Below are 16,042 nucleotides of genomic sequence, written 5' to 3' on the forward strand. Positions count from 1 at the left end.
GTATAGACAGAACTGGTGGGAATATTGCAAATATACGTTTCTGCACAGTGCCTGTGCATCTAGTTGCAATTAGCACCTTCTTGCAAAAGGAGGCAGACCCCTCTGGACTCCTGGATCTGCAAGCAGGAGGAAAGAATTGAGATTTGTGATGCAGGGTTTAAAGAGCCTAACAAGTCGCTAATCAGATTCTTGATTCTTCTAGCAGGAATGGTCCAGTATCTATTTTCAACCGAGGTTGTTGTTATGAGTAATGGTTTATTAAGGGAAAATTTACAAGCAGTGGAACATTACAAGGCTGGCTGCAACGGACCAGGCAGTGCTGCAATGAACCTGCCATTCATTTTATTAAGTTCCACAGAGGGTGCTGTGCCATGTTTGAAAGGGCCCTGAGCCAATCTCTGCTCCTCAGAGCCTGATAGTGCCCTGAGCTTTTAAGGGCAGCATCAACCTCTGCCCCTCTTTCCTATTGATTTTTGGGGAATTCTTTGATGGGGCATATTGTGACACCGCCAAGGAGATTTTGCACCCAGGCAGGCAGCACCCTTCTCCTTTGGCAGAAGACCCATTTGATCCAAGGCAACAATAGCGAGGGCAGTTCTTGAAACAGAAGTGTGACAAATGAACAAAGCAGCCATTCAGAAGAATAAAGAGTCCAGACACTTCCTTGTGCTTATTAGAAGACATTTTTAAGAGAACAACATGTGCAATTTCACTGTTTTAAGGTCTTGGAGTCTTCAGCAAGAGAGAAACAACCAACACCCCAGTCGGCAGCTGTCTTCTTGTGACTATTGCTTGGGGGGGGGGGGAAAGAGTGGCCTTACATTCTTTCTGTTGGGTGGGTGTGTAGAGACTTATTAACAGATGCTTTATAAACGTAGGTTGCAATGCAGGGCTGTGGATATTAGGCGACTGCAATTCACAAGTCCTTAAAAAAATAACAATGCAAACTGGGTTGATAGAAATGCTGTCAAACTAGTAGCTTCTTTCTAATTCTTGGAGATTGTCAAAATAAAAATAAAAGTATTTTTTTAACCTTTCTGCTACATTTGCAGAGTAGCATTGCATCCTTTTGTTGTTGTGAACTACTCATGCATATCACACCACACACAAAAATTCCATACCAAAATTAAGCTACGGTCTCTATCAGCTGAAGCCATCTTTGTGCTATGATGTTATTTTGTCAGAATCCAAAATTAGCACCTTACTGTAAACAGGCTCAAACTGGGATTACTGAAACAAACAAACAAGAAGATGTCATTCTCCACACAATGCTAACACGGGTCTTTGCCTACAATCACTATTTCGTTTAAACCTTCAGTGCGCAAGGATGTCATATGAAGAAGAAGAAAAAAGCAGGCACCACAAATTCTCTGCACTGTTTGCTCCACACCAAAGCGTTGCAATCCAGTGCGAACATGAGACTTCGCAATCCAGTGCCATCGGCACAGCCAAGAGCTACACTCCGGTCCGGCACTTGGGAAAAATGGGCCCGTTCAGGTCCTCAAGCCGCCTCTTCCTCACTGGAAAAAAAGAAAGAAATACAGTTGAGGTAAAAGAGCTGCTATGTGCCTGTCCGGTTTGGGGACAGGGCGTTTCCAGAGATACTCTAAATCAGGCTTCCTCAGCCTCGGCCCTCCAGATGTTTTGAGACCACAATTCCCATCATCCCTGACCACTGGTCCTGCTAGCTAGGGATCATGGGAGCTGTAGGCCAAAAACATCTGGAGGGCCGAGGCTGAGGAAGCCTGTTCTAAATTCTCAAATATTTCTTTCACACAGAAGAATGTTTTGTGTGTAAAATCTGTGGTAATAAGCCCGCTAATCTCCTCTGGAAACAATCTAAACCAGGACGGCCATTTCGTAGTGACATCCATGCGAAGCCCTTTCTACACCACAAATTTATTTTGGCTCGAGACTGCCTTTCTCCATCGCTCAAGAATCCTAGGAATCTTAATTTGAGGAATTCTATTCGATACCCCACCACTGCCCCTTGTATTACAGTTCCAAGGAATGACCGCAAAGCCACATTCACTGTGCAATCCCATAAATCAGGGGTGGCCAGCTCCCAAGAGACTGCTCAGAGAGTTAAAAACAACCCCATTTTGGGGGGTTCAGGTCAAAGTTGTTCAGCTTTTTTTTAGGAAGGCTAGCCCTGTTGAACTTCTTTGGGGGGAGCCAGTGATCTGCCAGTGATCTACCACAGACATCCAGTGATCTACCTGTTGGACGTGCCTGCCATAAATGTTTAGTCAGGAATCTCTATGATAAACTTTGATGGCGGTTGTTCCCAGTTAAGTGTGGAGAAGATGGCAGCATAGTCTGGGTATGCCTCAACTGTTTTGCCTCCCAGCTGAGAAACCCTGGAAAGTTGTTCTATTCCGTGAAAGGACCAGGGGCTGGGGTCCAACACAGAACAGGCCTTGGGAGTCTTTGAGATGAAGTCTTGCTAGTTAAGCCATGTGCTATTACTGAATGCAAAAGGCACAGAAGACAGATATGTTGGTCTGAAAATGTAATGGGACAGCAGGAGTTTCTTTTGTTGCGTTGAGGCCTAAATCTGCACGCTTCCATTGCTGAGGGACATCTGAAGGAAGAACCAGTCACACGTATATCGCAGAGGGGTCAAAGCAGGTCTCTGCAAATACCTGTTAGCAGTTTTGTGTGACACGACAAGAGTTGGGGACTGTCAGGTGATACAGAACAAACGACAAAAATGAAGGCGGTCCTTTCTCAGGAACAGCCACAGAGTCCTCTTGTTGCCTAGGCTGGTGAACAAGCCTGACCTGGAAACTTTTTTGGCGGGTGCAGTGATCTGCTCTGGCCAACGACCAGTGTTGAGAGGCTTCCTTACTGGTTGGCCTATTCTCCCCGCAGATCCACACTTTGGCCAGAGCTAAACGGTGCTGCACAAGAATGAATTCTCACGTCAGGTCTTCAGGACCTGCTGCAAGTCCTGACCCTCCAGGACCTGGTTTTCTAACCAACTCCGTGCTTGCAACAGGGCAGAACTGTATTGCCAGAATTGGCTCTAAGGTGCATGGGCTTGAAGAGCTAGTTTCGGTATATCTAAGGCTGTGTAAGGATGACTGATTTTCCAAGGTTTGAAAACTGTATGGTGAAGCTATTTGGTACATGCACACATTCTCTCCCCTCTTCTCTGTTTTGCTCTGGTCATTGGCCAAACAGGCCTTCCTGTTTTATTTCCTTTAAAAAACACACCTCCCAAAGCTGTTAGAAAAGGGATGCTTGCAGGGTGAAAAATGCATTATTATTATTATTATTATTATTATTATTATTATTATTATTACCCCACCCATCTGGCTGGGTTTCCCTAGTCACTCTGCGTGGCTCCCAACAGAATTAATGATGGTAATAATGATACTAATAAACTGATAAAACATCAGACATTAAAAGCTTCCCTAAATAGGGCAGTCTTCATATGTCTTATAAAAGTCAGACAGTTTATTTCCTTGACATCTGATGGAAGGGCAGGTGCCACTACCGAGAAGGCCCTCTGCCTGGTTCCCTGTAACCTCACTTCTTGCAGTGAAGGAACCACCAGAAGACCCTCGGAGCTGGACCTCAATGGCCGGGCTGAACGATGGGGGTGGAGACACTCCTTCAAGTATACTGGGCCAAGGCCGTTTAAGGCTTTAAAGATCAGCACCAACACTTTGAATCATGCCCAGAAACATACTGGGAGCCAATGTAGGTCTTTCAGGACTGGTGTTATATGGTCTCGGCGGTCACTCTCAGTCACCAGTCTAGCTGTAGACGGTAATGTCTCCTCCTATCACTCTCAAGGCCCCTGAAAACATAATCTGTTCACTAGCATTCCAGTCCCCAGCAAATGTTGGCTCAATTGAATCTAGAACTGCTCTAAAGAAGGGAATCAGCGATACAGCTGCTTTTTAGTGGCTGAGATGGGTTGCTCTTAAAATAAGCACACTCATCTGTGGTGACATTTGTGTGTGTGGAGTTTCTTGCCCTTTTGGGCAGCATGTTTCCCATTGTTCTGCTGTGGGGAGTGCCAACGGAAATTGTATGGGCATACCCTTATTCATTAATCAATTGTTTGGGCATACCTTTATTCAGTAAGGGATGCAGGTGGTGCTGTGGGTTAAACCACAGAGCCTAGGACTTGCCAATCTGAAGATCAGCAGTTTGAATCCTCACGACGGGGTGAGCTCCTGTTGCTCAGTCCCTGCTCCTGCCAACCTAGCAGTTCAAAAGCACGTCAAAGTGCAAGTAGATAAATAGGTACCGCTCCGGCGGGAAGGAAAACGGCGTTTCCATGCACTGCTCTGGTTCGCCAGAAGTGGCTTAGTCGTGCTGGCCATATGACTCGGAAGCTGTATGCCGGCTCCCTCGGCCAATAAAGCGAGATGAGCGCCGCAACCCCAGAGTTGGCCACGACTGGACCTAATAGTCAGGGGTCCCTTTACCTTTATTCAATCCTTTGAACGTTTACTGCTTCTTTATATAAAAAGAGGAAGATATAAGCGTCTCTCACCTCATGAATGAATCCCTGTAAAAACACACACACTAAAAGTTCTCCCCCCCCCCAAAAAAAAATCACAGGCTACCCTTTGTTGATGTTCTACCTCTTAAACGTATTTGCTTCCAAAAGAGTTAGTTTTTAGTCATTCTGATAAATAAGACCGGGAAGAAGAAAAAGTTGAAAGAACAGGTCACATTCATGTTACAATGAAGGCAAGAGGCGGCTCTCTCCCCACACCCCACTCCCTGCAACAGGGCAGATGACGGTATTTCGAAAGAATAAAACATATCCATAGCAAAGCCATGACAGAAGCTGAAAAGAGACAGTAAAATCCAAATGGAGTCGCAGGAAGGCACTGCGAGTTGAAGCCCACGAACGAAAAAGAGTGATTGCCAAGAGGAAAGTGGGTGAGGGAAAAATCTATACTTATACATCTTCCAGTTCCGGGGCTGAGGTGTTATGCCAAAGGCCATCACATCGATGTATACGAGCTGCAAATAAGAACTGAGTCAGATATCTTTTGCACAGCTCCTGCCACCACGGAAGCAAACTCTGAGCGGTTCCAGGCCAAACTGACAACTGCTCTTCCCACAAATACTGGACTACAAAGCTTAGATTAGTAACAACTTTGTCCCACGTGAAGTTGGACTAATCTGTGCAATTGCACCAACTCAGCCAATGGTAACCATCTACCTGAAGCGCAATATAAAATGAATATTGCAATAGACAAGCTAACTTTTGCACAGCAGCTGCTTAACAAGGTTTGATCACCCACAATCACTGCTGAGGCCCTATGCTAGTCTTCAGGACCTCAAGACATCCCATTGTTCATAGAACAGAGATACGGAGGGCTTGTGAGCCCAGCATATGAAGTGTACATGCTTCGGGTGCAGATTCAGTTCCTGGCATCTTCCATTAAATGATCCCAGAGAACCAAGGAAGATTTCTGCTTGACACCCTGAAGAGCAGCTGTCACTCAAAGTAGACAATGCTGGGGCAGATGAATCAATGTTCTGCCTCAATATATGGCAGCCTGATATATGCATACAGGGCTGACCCCAATGTTTAGGGTGTGTTTTTCAATACTTTTGGCAACATCCTCCTCCCTCTTTCAAAATAATTCAGCAGTGCTTCAAGGGAGTCTGTTTATTCAGGATATGTGTTCCCCATTGGCTGGGATCAACCATGAGCAAGGAAAGAGGGGGGGAGGGTTAGAAAAATGGCACTGAAGCACCAGGAACTACGGGAAATGAGGGCGCCAAACAGAATTTGGAGCTCCCCTCTCCCCCAAAGAGAAGTTTGGAGGATGGTGATATGGGAGATGGTAATTTTGGTTGTGGACTCTCCAGTGGCGTAGCGTGCATTGTCAGCACCCGGGGCAAGGCAAGTAATTTGCGCCCCTAACCCCTAACCTGCCGCCGCTGCCAGCTTCTTGCTGCTGCCTGGGCTGGGCTGGTGTGGTTCTCTCCTGCGCTTAGCGCTGCGCTGGGCGGCCGCTGCACTGTCCCTCCCCCAGATAGTCCCTCTCTCTCTCTCTCTCCGCACCGCACGCCTGGCACCCACCCCCTCCACAGTGGGCGGCGACCCGGCGGCTCGGATCGGATTCGCACAGCCAGCACTGCAGTGAGAGAGAGTGAGTGAGCCAGGTAGGGGCAGAGAGCTGCGAGTGCGAGCGCGCCCCCCCAGATGTTGCGCCCGGTGCGGCCCGCCCCCCTGCACCCCCCACGCTACGCCACTGGGACTCCCCGGTGTTGACTTTGGTATATTCCTTTACTTCCAGGCATTCAACGGCATCTGAGGGGTTGAATATTAATTCTTGATCAGCACTTGTTGATTGTTATTGTGTTGGGATTACATGTTTTAGTACTGCTACAGATACGAGGAAAGCAACCTCTTCTGTCTGCTAAAGAGACAATATATCAGCGCTGCATTGGCCGGGGCAGAGGCCGGAATTTGTGCCACCTCTGGGCGCAACTGCTTTTACAGACCCAAGAAAATAAGACAAATGGGAGCCCCATCACTTGGGGAAAGCAACTCACCAAGGTCATTGTTGTTCATCATGGCATTGGATGCGCGAAGCCTGGGGCCTTGCTGAGTGAAATGATACCCAAACTTCAAGAGAGACTCATTCTTTTCTAACATACTCGCAATCTCCATTTCTACCTTGTTGCCCAGGGGCTGGCTCTTTATTTTAAAAAGGGAAAGGGAAAAGAGTTAGTACAGCAACCCACTTAGTTTTTACTTCCCCATCCACTCGATCTTGACTTTAGATCTGACTTCAGCTCCACAGGGGTGGCCAGTCCCATTTCTCTGCCTGAGGCAAAATGGGAAGGGGCTGTTTTTTGCAAGATACATGCCTCCCCCTGCCCATCACCTCGCTCACCGGGGTTCAGCAGCTGTGGCTTCCAGGTTCTGGCAATCTCATGGGGCTCTTGTGAGGTCTCGCCAGAACCCAGAAGCTGCTGCCACTGCTTTTCCACCCCTTGGGTTCTGTCAACTGAGGCAGGCTGCCTCAGTCTGCTTCTATTAAAGGTCACAGTCCATCACACTTTCACTGCGTGAGTATACTCATGTGTAGGCCCCTTGTTAGAAGCATTTATTCATTTAGCAGACAGGTCAGCCCTGCAGTTCTATGATTCTATCCTTGGAGGGGGGAACCTCTCATTGAAACCAGAACACTGAGCAAAACTACTTTTTTTTTTTAGACCTGCAGAACAGTGAAGACTTTTTTGCTGATGCAGCCAAAATGGACTTTGAATATATGGAGAACCCCAAGCATACTGAAATTAAGCCCAGCTCAGATTTCAAACTATGCCTGAAGAATAATTTCCTTAATAGGCCAACCAATTGCTATCTTTGTGGTTCAGAAGACAACGTGTGCTATATCCTGTATTGCTGTTTATACAGGTCACCTAGCAAATTCTTTTTAGAAGATCAGCCAGATGATTTCAAAATTAGGTGATTGCTGGTTGATATAGTGATGTTTTTCCCCTTATATCCACTAGCTGCAAGAAAGTCAGGGGCTACTTGCTTTGACCCAAAACAAGGTTGATGGTCAAAAGGATTTTAAATGATTCGTGGAATTACAGAATTTTAAGTTTTAATGATTTGCAGTTCTGAAAATTGATAAATGTATTGACTCACTCATGGATTGCCTTGTTTGTTTTCTGTGATTTATACTGCAACGGCCACTGGCTACAAATAATAAACATTTAACTGGCTGAATGGATCTACGCTCTCAGGCTGCATTTTATAACAGTAATAATTCAAGAAGTAAACTGCTTTGGTGAAGCATGAGAGAAGGCACAAGACAGACAGCTGAGCCAGTGCTTCAGTTACTGGAATGAAATGAATGCAAGTCATTTCAGTTGTAAAGCTGGGAGTTATTCTGGACTCTCATTTTACATTGGTGTGGCTCGCATTTATTGCTAAGTGATTCTTTAGCCTAACAATGGTATGTTTGAACTCAGCCTACCAGACTAACCATGGTTTGTTTCCTGCCAACAAACCAGAATGTGAAGCCATGGCTTATTGTTTGCTTACAAACCATGGTTTGTTCTAACCACGGTTTGGTGTCATATTTGAAGCCAAAAACCTTACTTAACCATGGTTTGCTCAGTCATACAACCCAGACACTTCAAAGGCACGAAGCAAGAGCATCTGAAAAGCAAACCAAAGCTTAGGAGAAATAAAACATGGTTTCTTTGCCGAGATGTGAGGTGGTTCGTGGTTTGTTGAACCAACCATGGTTAAAACAAACCATGGCTCAGCATTAAGTGCAAATGCAGCCATTAGGCCTGTCTTCACTGGATGAATTTGCCTCATCCCTCACCTGTGCATACAATCTACAAAATATGTGTCACTTATTTAATTCTCCCCATGCAACATTTCTGTTTCTCTTCTGAGCATAAAGCAGAACTTTTTATTTTGCGCTTCCTTGTATAACAGAACGGACACGGGTTTTTATATTACCTGGTTGTCAATTTTGAGCTCAATTAGCGTCGTGTTTTCCTGCAGTGCTTCTGCGAGCGCCAAAATTCCTGATCCAGAAATGAAATTTGATTCCACATTTAAGCTCTTCAATACACCGTTGACTTTTAGCATTTCTGCCAATGCCTTCCATAAATAATAATAAACAAAAGAAGTAATAAGATCATCCTCAATAACTAGAAAGCTTATTTTATTGTTGTAAGAACTTAAGATTCCTGCTGTTGTATCAGACCAAAGCAATAGCTTGTCAGGCCAGTGAAACAGGTATTCTGTGGTGCCTGGGATAGTTTCTGAGATTTTTCAATATTTGAGTGCAGACCCAAAAAGGCCAGGGCTTTGTACTTAACTCCATTTGCTGCCATAACCTTATTTCCAGTTTATGAAAGACATCTTTGACACAGGACTTGCATGTTGACACGTCTTCATCCAGCAGGCCGTCTTTAAATGAGACAGTCCCATTAAACACGTCCCCGAGAAGATTAGCTGAAAGTAATCTGCCTAATACTTACATAAGCGACAGGGTCATTGCTCCTGGTTCCTACTATGCTGAACTTTTTCACGTACGAGTTGTTCTTCAGAGCATCAGCATAGGCTTTTAAAGTTGGTATGGGAATGTCCTTCGAAAGAGAAACAAGCAGCCAATGGCAGTGTGTTCTGTTTTGTTGGGGGGGCATCATAACTACACACACTGAGGAAAACACAACATGATCAGTCCATTCTACTGTCTGTGTAGACCAGGCCTAAGCCAGTGATATGATCTGTAGGTATTTCTCCTACACAGGCTTCACTGTAATGCTCTTGCGGGTGGCACTGTGGTCTAAACCACTGAGCCTATTCAAATCCCTGCGATGGAGTGAGCTCCCATTGCTCTATCCCAGTTCCTGCCAACCTAGCAGTTCAAGAGCACACCAGTGCAATTAGATAAATAGGTACTGCTGCGGCGGGAAGGTAAACAGCATTTCCATACACTCTGGTTTCCGTCACAGTGTCCCATTGCACCAGAAGCGGTTTAGTCATGCTGGCCACATGACCCGGAAAGCTGTCTGTGGACAAACACCAGCTCCCTCGGCTTGAAAACGAGATGAGCGCCACAACCCCATAGTCGCCTTTGACTGGACTTAACTGACCAGGGGTCCTTTACTTTTTTACCTTTACCATAATGCTCTTGCAGAGCTTACATTCATTCCGCTATTTGATGAATGGAAGGAATTCCTACCTTTATATTATTGAGATTAACTTCTTCAAGGTCCGGGTCGTTGTTTTTCACTCTTTGCAAGGTTTCTTCTACGTCGGTTGCATTGGGCTCATCAGGAACCGGTTTATATTGCGTGGGCTTGATTATGCCTGCATGGGAAGGGGTAGTGTGACAAGGATAACAAATAAACAAAGAAAAGGCTTACAATCTCTCTTCCTCTGACCAGTTCCCCTAGTGTGACAAAGAAGCTAGTGCCCATCTCTCAGGACTCCAAATCTGAGCCCTGCAGCTTCTGATTCTGGGTAACCATACTGGTTTCGCCAGCTTTCATTTCATTTGGCGAATAAAAGAGGAAATCTGATTCCCTGATATTGGATCTACACAGAAATGGCACGGGATAGTTTTAGCACATAAACAGTGTAATGTGCTCACAGCAAGCTTCACTAAATGACCACGAAAGCATACTAAGTGCAGTTGGGGAGAAATGTTTTTCGATTCTGTCTTTGGTTATGCACAAGCAGGTATTTCTGAAAAGCTTTCAACTTTCCTCCTAAATCAAGGGTGGCTATCCTGCGCCGCTCCCAATATTGCTGCCTGTACTAGAATTTCTGCCATTCATGACTGCTGGCTGAGTCCACCACTGCCTTACATTACACTGCAGCACTAGCCTAGTACCTCCTTCAGTACCTCTTAGGGACGCGGGTGGCGCTGGGGGTTAAACCACACAGCCTAGGACTTGCTGATCAGAAGGTCGGCGGTTCGAATCCCCGCAATGACGGGGTAAGCTCCCGTTGCTCGGTCCCTGCTCCTGCCAACCTAGCAGTTCAAAAGCACGTCAAAGTGCAAGTAGATAAATAGGTACCGCTCCGGCGGGAAGGTAAACAGTGTTTCCGTGCGCTGCTCTGGTTCGCCAGAAGCAGCTTAGTCATGCTTGCCACATGATCTGGAAGCTGTACGCTGGCTCCCTCGGCCAATAAAGCGAGATGAGCGCCACAACCCCAGAGTCGGTCACGACTGGACCTAATGGTCAGGGGTCCCTTTCCCTTTACCTCTTCCTGTGCATTTTCACCCTGATTCGAATTCCAGCTGGGTCCCATACCCCCCGATACTGGTGAATGGTGGTGCCACCTTTATACCACTTAAAAGACAAATGGAACTAAGCAGCAAAGAAAGAAAGAAAAATCAAAACCTCAGAAGATGGGTCTTCCCTAAATGGAAAGAGAAGAATGTTTACTCAGCGTTAGACCTGCTGAAAGGGCAGGTGTGGGGAAACTTTGGCCCAGCAGATTTTGCTGAGCTACAACTCCCATTATCCCCAACCATTCACATACTCACTGGGGCTGATGGGAGTTGTAGTTCAGCAATACCTGAAGGGCCTAAGGGTCCCCACACTTGTGATAATAAGTCCTTCCCAGCCAGCAGACCTGATGATCCTTGGGCCACCCATTCTTTAGAGAGGAATTTGCTCTCTCATAAAAAAAAGCCTAGAAGTGGAACACTAGACAACGAATCCTCCTAGAAAGCCATGGAGAAGAACTTCCAAGGACAACGCCAAGAAAATACATTGGTGATGATTCACCTTAAGGATATACACTCATTCAACAAGTACCGGAAACATTATACCTATTGGCTTGGGTGTCCAGAATATGTCATGTGGCTGCAAATCTTACTTACTATCCAAACCTTCCTTGTTGACTATAGTCGTGCTTCCAAGTGCTTCGTAATATTGTTGGTTACTCATCAGGGTATGCATGCCAAGAATAGCTACATGAGAGAAGAGAGAAATAAAACAAAACAAGTTAAGCAAAACTCCTTTCTTGGGAAAGTGAGAATCTGGCCAAAATACATAGAAGGCAAGGGGGGAAATCACGAAACAGCAGAATTCAAGTCGATTATGTTGTTCACATTTTGGGTGGACTCGGAGGACAATGCAAGAAGATCCAATGCGCTGGGTGGGACTCAACATAATTTACATAAAAATTGTGAGAGGATACGATTCCATGTTTCTCAATAGTCACTTTGGTTGACCACAGATGATCTTTTACCATGCAGCAACTTACTGGTTCGCCTGTAATGCTAAACTGTGGTTTAGTGCTACATGCATGAGCTGGGACGAGTACAGTTGTGCCTTGGTTTTCAAACAGCTTTGTTCTCGAACGTTTCGGCTCCCGAATGCCGAAAACCCAGAAGTGTGTATTCCGGTTTGCAAACTATTTTTGGAAGCCGAACGTCTGATGGGGCTTCCGATTGGCTGCAGGAGCAATCAGAAGCTGCACTTTTGTTTTCAAACATTTTGGAAGTCAAACGGACTTCCAGAACGGATTCCGTTGGACTTCCAAGGTACGACTGTACAAGCAAAGTCTCAGGCTTGTATGCTTCCCCCTCTACTCCGCTTGCACAACTGGTTTCTGTAGCGTTTTACTCCTCTTTCCATGAATCCTGGTTTATCGCTTTCCATGAATCCTGGTTTATCCCTACATACAAACCAGAAATTGTGATTTAAAACAAAACTCTGGTCAGTTATGTTTATCCTGTTTGTTTATCCAGTTTTGTTTTACGTAGGGATAAACCAGGATTCATGGAAAGTGAAACTAAACTCTGCATTAGTCTTTTCCCCAGTCATGCAGAAGGTGCTGTGAGCCTGTGGCTTTGCTTGGGCTCATTCCAGCTTGTGCAAGTTGCACTAAACCTTAAGTGTTATACACAAATCAGCAAGTTGCTACTCGGTGAACAGTCGATCCTGCCAAGTGTTAAGGAGAGTTTTACTGCAATGGTTCAGAAATCGAGGGGAATTCGGGGGGAATCTGGGGGAAGCAGCAAAGGAAGGAGCAAAATTATCCCCCCCATTTGGCAAAATGTCATAAATGACTAGTCTGCCAAGCGGGTTGCATGCACACTGCAACAAATTACTGTTAGAGTAGCGACCCTTTGACTCTAGTTTGTCTGGGAGGTGTTCCACCTATAGAACTTGAAAAGGCCTGAAAAAAAATGTGTGTGAAGTTTTCCTGTTACTGTCAGAACAAAGAAGACTTGGACTTGGCTTGATTTCAGAGTTTGTCCATGTACAGTGGTACCCCGCAAGACGAATGCCTCGCAAGACAAAAAACCCGCTAGACGAAAGGGTTTTCCGTTTTGGAGGTGCTTCGCAAAACGAATTTCCTATGGGCTTGCTTCGCAAGACGAAAATGTCTTGCGAGTTTTTCCGACTTTTTTTCCCTCCCCCCCCTTTTCCTAAGCCGCTAAGCCGCTTATCCGATAAGCCGATAAGCCACTAAAAGCTGCTAAGCCGCTAATAGCGCTAATCCGCTAAGCCGTCAATGGGCTTGCTTCGCAAGACGAAAAAACTGCTAGACGAAGAGAATCGCGGAACGGATTCTTTTTGTCTTGCGAGGCACCACTGTAATTCACTCTATGACATGCACTCAGCAGCAGGCAGAAATACATTCAGTAACAGCTGGATCTCTCCTCCGGCAAATGATCTGGCAACATGCAACATCCTGTGTAGCCTTAAACCTGAGAGCAGCTTAGAATTTATCATTACCATGTCTGCAATCTGATCTCAACTGATTCATTCTATGAGTATTACATGTCAGTTAGTTGCATCTCCTCCTATACTGAAGACTTTGCTTCAGGAGAAAAAGGGAAAGGTCTCTTCAACAATAGGGCCTGCAACCTTCTCTCTTTTTTAAAACATTCATTTTAAAAAATATATGCTCAATTAGGGGAAGTTTCAAATGGCTGAAATAATTTTAAATAAACTAATCTGATAAGCCTGACTAAGGATACAATCCTAATTAGGCTTCCTAGGGAAATAAGCCCACTTGGCCTTAACTTCCAGATAAACATGCGCTGGAAATGTTAAACTTTATTGTAAGACATCCAGTTAGTAAGGTTCAGCCAAATTCATTTTCTTACCCACAGCCATCATTATTCAAGTACAGAAATTAAAAAGAAAGGAACACAGGCTTTAGCCCACAACTGTACAATCTTATCCGTGATATATATGCTACTCAAAGGCAGGAGGAAGCCAGCGTTATTTGCCCCCAAATGGATCGTGTACACATTTGCAGACATGTGGGACTGCCTTTTAGCAGATGATTACATAGGGCTTTTACAATGCACCATTCCCATCCTGCTTGCCGGAGTGTCAGTCACATGACAACAGGAGTGTCTTTGCCAAGTTTAAGCTGGTCCACCGACTGCTCCTAATCCTGAGGAGCCAAGAACAGGCCACAGGGACACACGCCTGAATTATTACAAGGCGCCCTGAACCTCTTGAGTCTTTGCAAGCTTCAAGCTGATTACCGTATTTTTCGCTCTATAAGACGCACCAGACCACAAGACGCACCTAGTTTTTGGAGGAGGAAAACAAGAAAAAAAATATTCTGAAATCTCAGAAGCCAGAACAGCAAGAGGGATTGCTACACAGTGAAAGCAGCAATCCCTCTTGCTGTTCTGGCTTCTGGGATAGCTGCGCAGCCTGCATTCGCTCCATAAGACGCACACACATTTCCCCTTACTTTTTAGGAGGGGAAAAGTGAGTCTTATAGAGCAAAAAATACAGTAGCTTGTCAATCTGCACCTGTGATTAAGAGAGCACCTAAGCAAATGGTAAGCTGTCTTATTATGGTAGTAGCCCTAACTGACAGTGTGGACAGGCAGCTTTTTGCAAATACAAAATGACCAAGCAGCAAAACCATTTTGGACAGCAGGGCAGAGCAGCAGGACCAAAGCATTCCTAAGCAGGGCCACGAGGCCACCAGCAAGGTTCTCTTACAGTCCCTCTGCGGCTTCTAGTGAGATGGATGATGTCATGGGAATATGGGAAGGAACAGACAGCAGGCTGGAAAAAACAAGACACAGTTTAAGGAGGAAGGAACGGGTTGGATTCAGTAAAAGAGCATGAAAATGAGATGAACAGAGGGGGAAAGAGGATTTTAGTTGAAACGAGCGAGTCGGGTGTTAATACGAACTCTAGGGAAATAAGCCAAGACAGTCTGCGCTAGGCAAGTGCTTTTCAGATACTGCTGGGCTCCAATTCCCATGAGAAACTGGGAAGGCCAATGAGAAACTGGGAAGGCCAATGAGAAACTGGGAAGGCCAATGAGAAACTGGGAAGGCCAATGAGAAATTGAAAGGCCAATGAGAAACTGGGTGTTGTAGTCCATCAACATTTGGAGAGCAAACAGGGTTAGAGGGTAAGACTGCATTAGCGCCTCAGCTTAGGTCCAAACTTGTCAAGGTTTCGGGAAAGCTATTCCTCCCCCGGCTGCAACAAGAGCAGAGAAAACAAGGGAGAGTCCTGTTTAATGAGTTTTATTCAATTCTAATAGCGAGAGCAAAAAGAACCCAACAAGGCTTAACAATGGTGTTGCTCCAAACGGGGCTCCACCTCCCTCCTTCCTAGCAGCATCGTTTTCCCTTACGGTGGCCACCCAGGGTCAAATGTCTCTGATTCCATTGTTCCTGAACGCCGAGTTCTGGGGGAAGGGGAATCAGAAATACTCTCCAGTGACAAAGTGTCAGCTGGCTGCCCTGCCACGGTCCCCCCCCTTCTTCTAACACTTCCCAATTCTTCTGTTCTCCTGTCTCTGAGCTGTGACTTCCCTCAAACCCCTGCTGTAAACCAATGGCCCCACCGGATTCCCACCCCCAAACTGAAATATGCACCGAAAGGGCACAGATTTTCCAACATTTCACACGTCCAAGCAGCTGCTGTGATGAGGGAACTGAAAGCAGTACGAAAAAGGACTTCTCCAGGAATTACCAAAGTTTCTATGTACGTTGTCAATGGTCCATTGTATCAGAGGGGGCCTACTTTGAAGGCCTGTAAAGTATGTATGTTCGAATATTTCTCGCTGTCTGATTCCTGTGACCATTCACCAAACTTTCCGGTCACACCTTGTATTTAAAAAACAAGTTCAAAATTGCCCTGTGGATGGGGAGAGATAACCTGTGAGATCGCATGAGTTGGTCATTCTGTGCTGTCCAGAGGCAGCTTTTGCTGGAAACTTACAGAACAGTCCCCCCAAAAAAACTCAAAACTGGAGGATGAAGCAGCACATACAGACTGTACGTAGTGAGGTGGCTTCCAAACCAGTAAGGATAATTACAAAGAAAGTCAAATGTAGGCAGTCTCGTGTCTTACCAGCAATATCACAGAGCTCAGCATCTGAGGCGTTGGCTAGTGCTTCCTCCAGTTCTGGCTCCAGAGTTACGCTTTCCAAAACAGGATCTATAGCTTTCTGCTTGGGGACCCAAATTTTTCCTGTAAATACAAAAAGGGCCATCAGCTTCGTGGCAATTACTTTAACGACAGGGATTTAAGTTTCCTCATCACAAACCCCTAGTAAACA

At 45.6% G+C, this 16,042-nt stretch overlaps 1 protein-coding gene across 7 annotated transcripts in view; it reads right to left on the bottom strand.

The window, feature by feature from the left end:
- Positions 1-664: 664 nt before the first annotated feature.
- Positions 665-16,042, bottom strand: part of TMOD1 (tropomodulin 1) — a 33,904-nt gene continuing 18,526 nt past the window's right edge. For 4 of the 7 annotated variants that reach the window (XM_083719581.1, XM_083719582.1, XM_083719583.1 and 1 more), the window contains exons 4-10: positions 15,835-15,954; positions 11,361-11,450; positions 9,708-9,835; positions 9,001-9,108; positions 8,474-8,617; positions 6,541-6,685; positions 665-1,520 (exon numbers count right to left, since the gene is read on the bottom strand). In XM_083719581.1, coding sequence (XP_083575707.1) covers positions 1,456-1,520; positions 6,541-6,685; positions 8,474-8,617; positions 9,001-9,108; positions 9,708-9,835; positions 11,361-11,450; positions 15,835-15,954 — 800 coding nt within the window. In that variant the 3' untranslated portion in view covers positions 665-1,455. Of the gene's footprint in view, positions 1,521-4,927; positions 4,993-6,540; positions 6,686-8,473; positions 8,618-9,000; positions 9,109-9,707; positions 9,836-11,360; positions 11,451-15,834; positions 15,955-16,042 lie in introns of all 7 variants that reach the window. The other 3 variants (XM_083719586.1, XM_083719587.1, XM_083719585.1) reach the window with 2 other exon arrangements.

Source organism: Podarcis gaigeae, assembly GCF_964106915.1.
Source record: "Podarcis gaigeae genome assembly, chromosome: 17".
In the NCBI taxonomy this organism is placed as follows: domain Eukaryota; kingdom Metazoa; phylum Chordata; class Lepidosauria; order Squamata; family Lacertidae; genus Podarcis; species Podarcis gaigeae.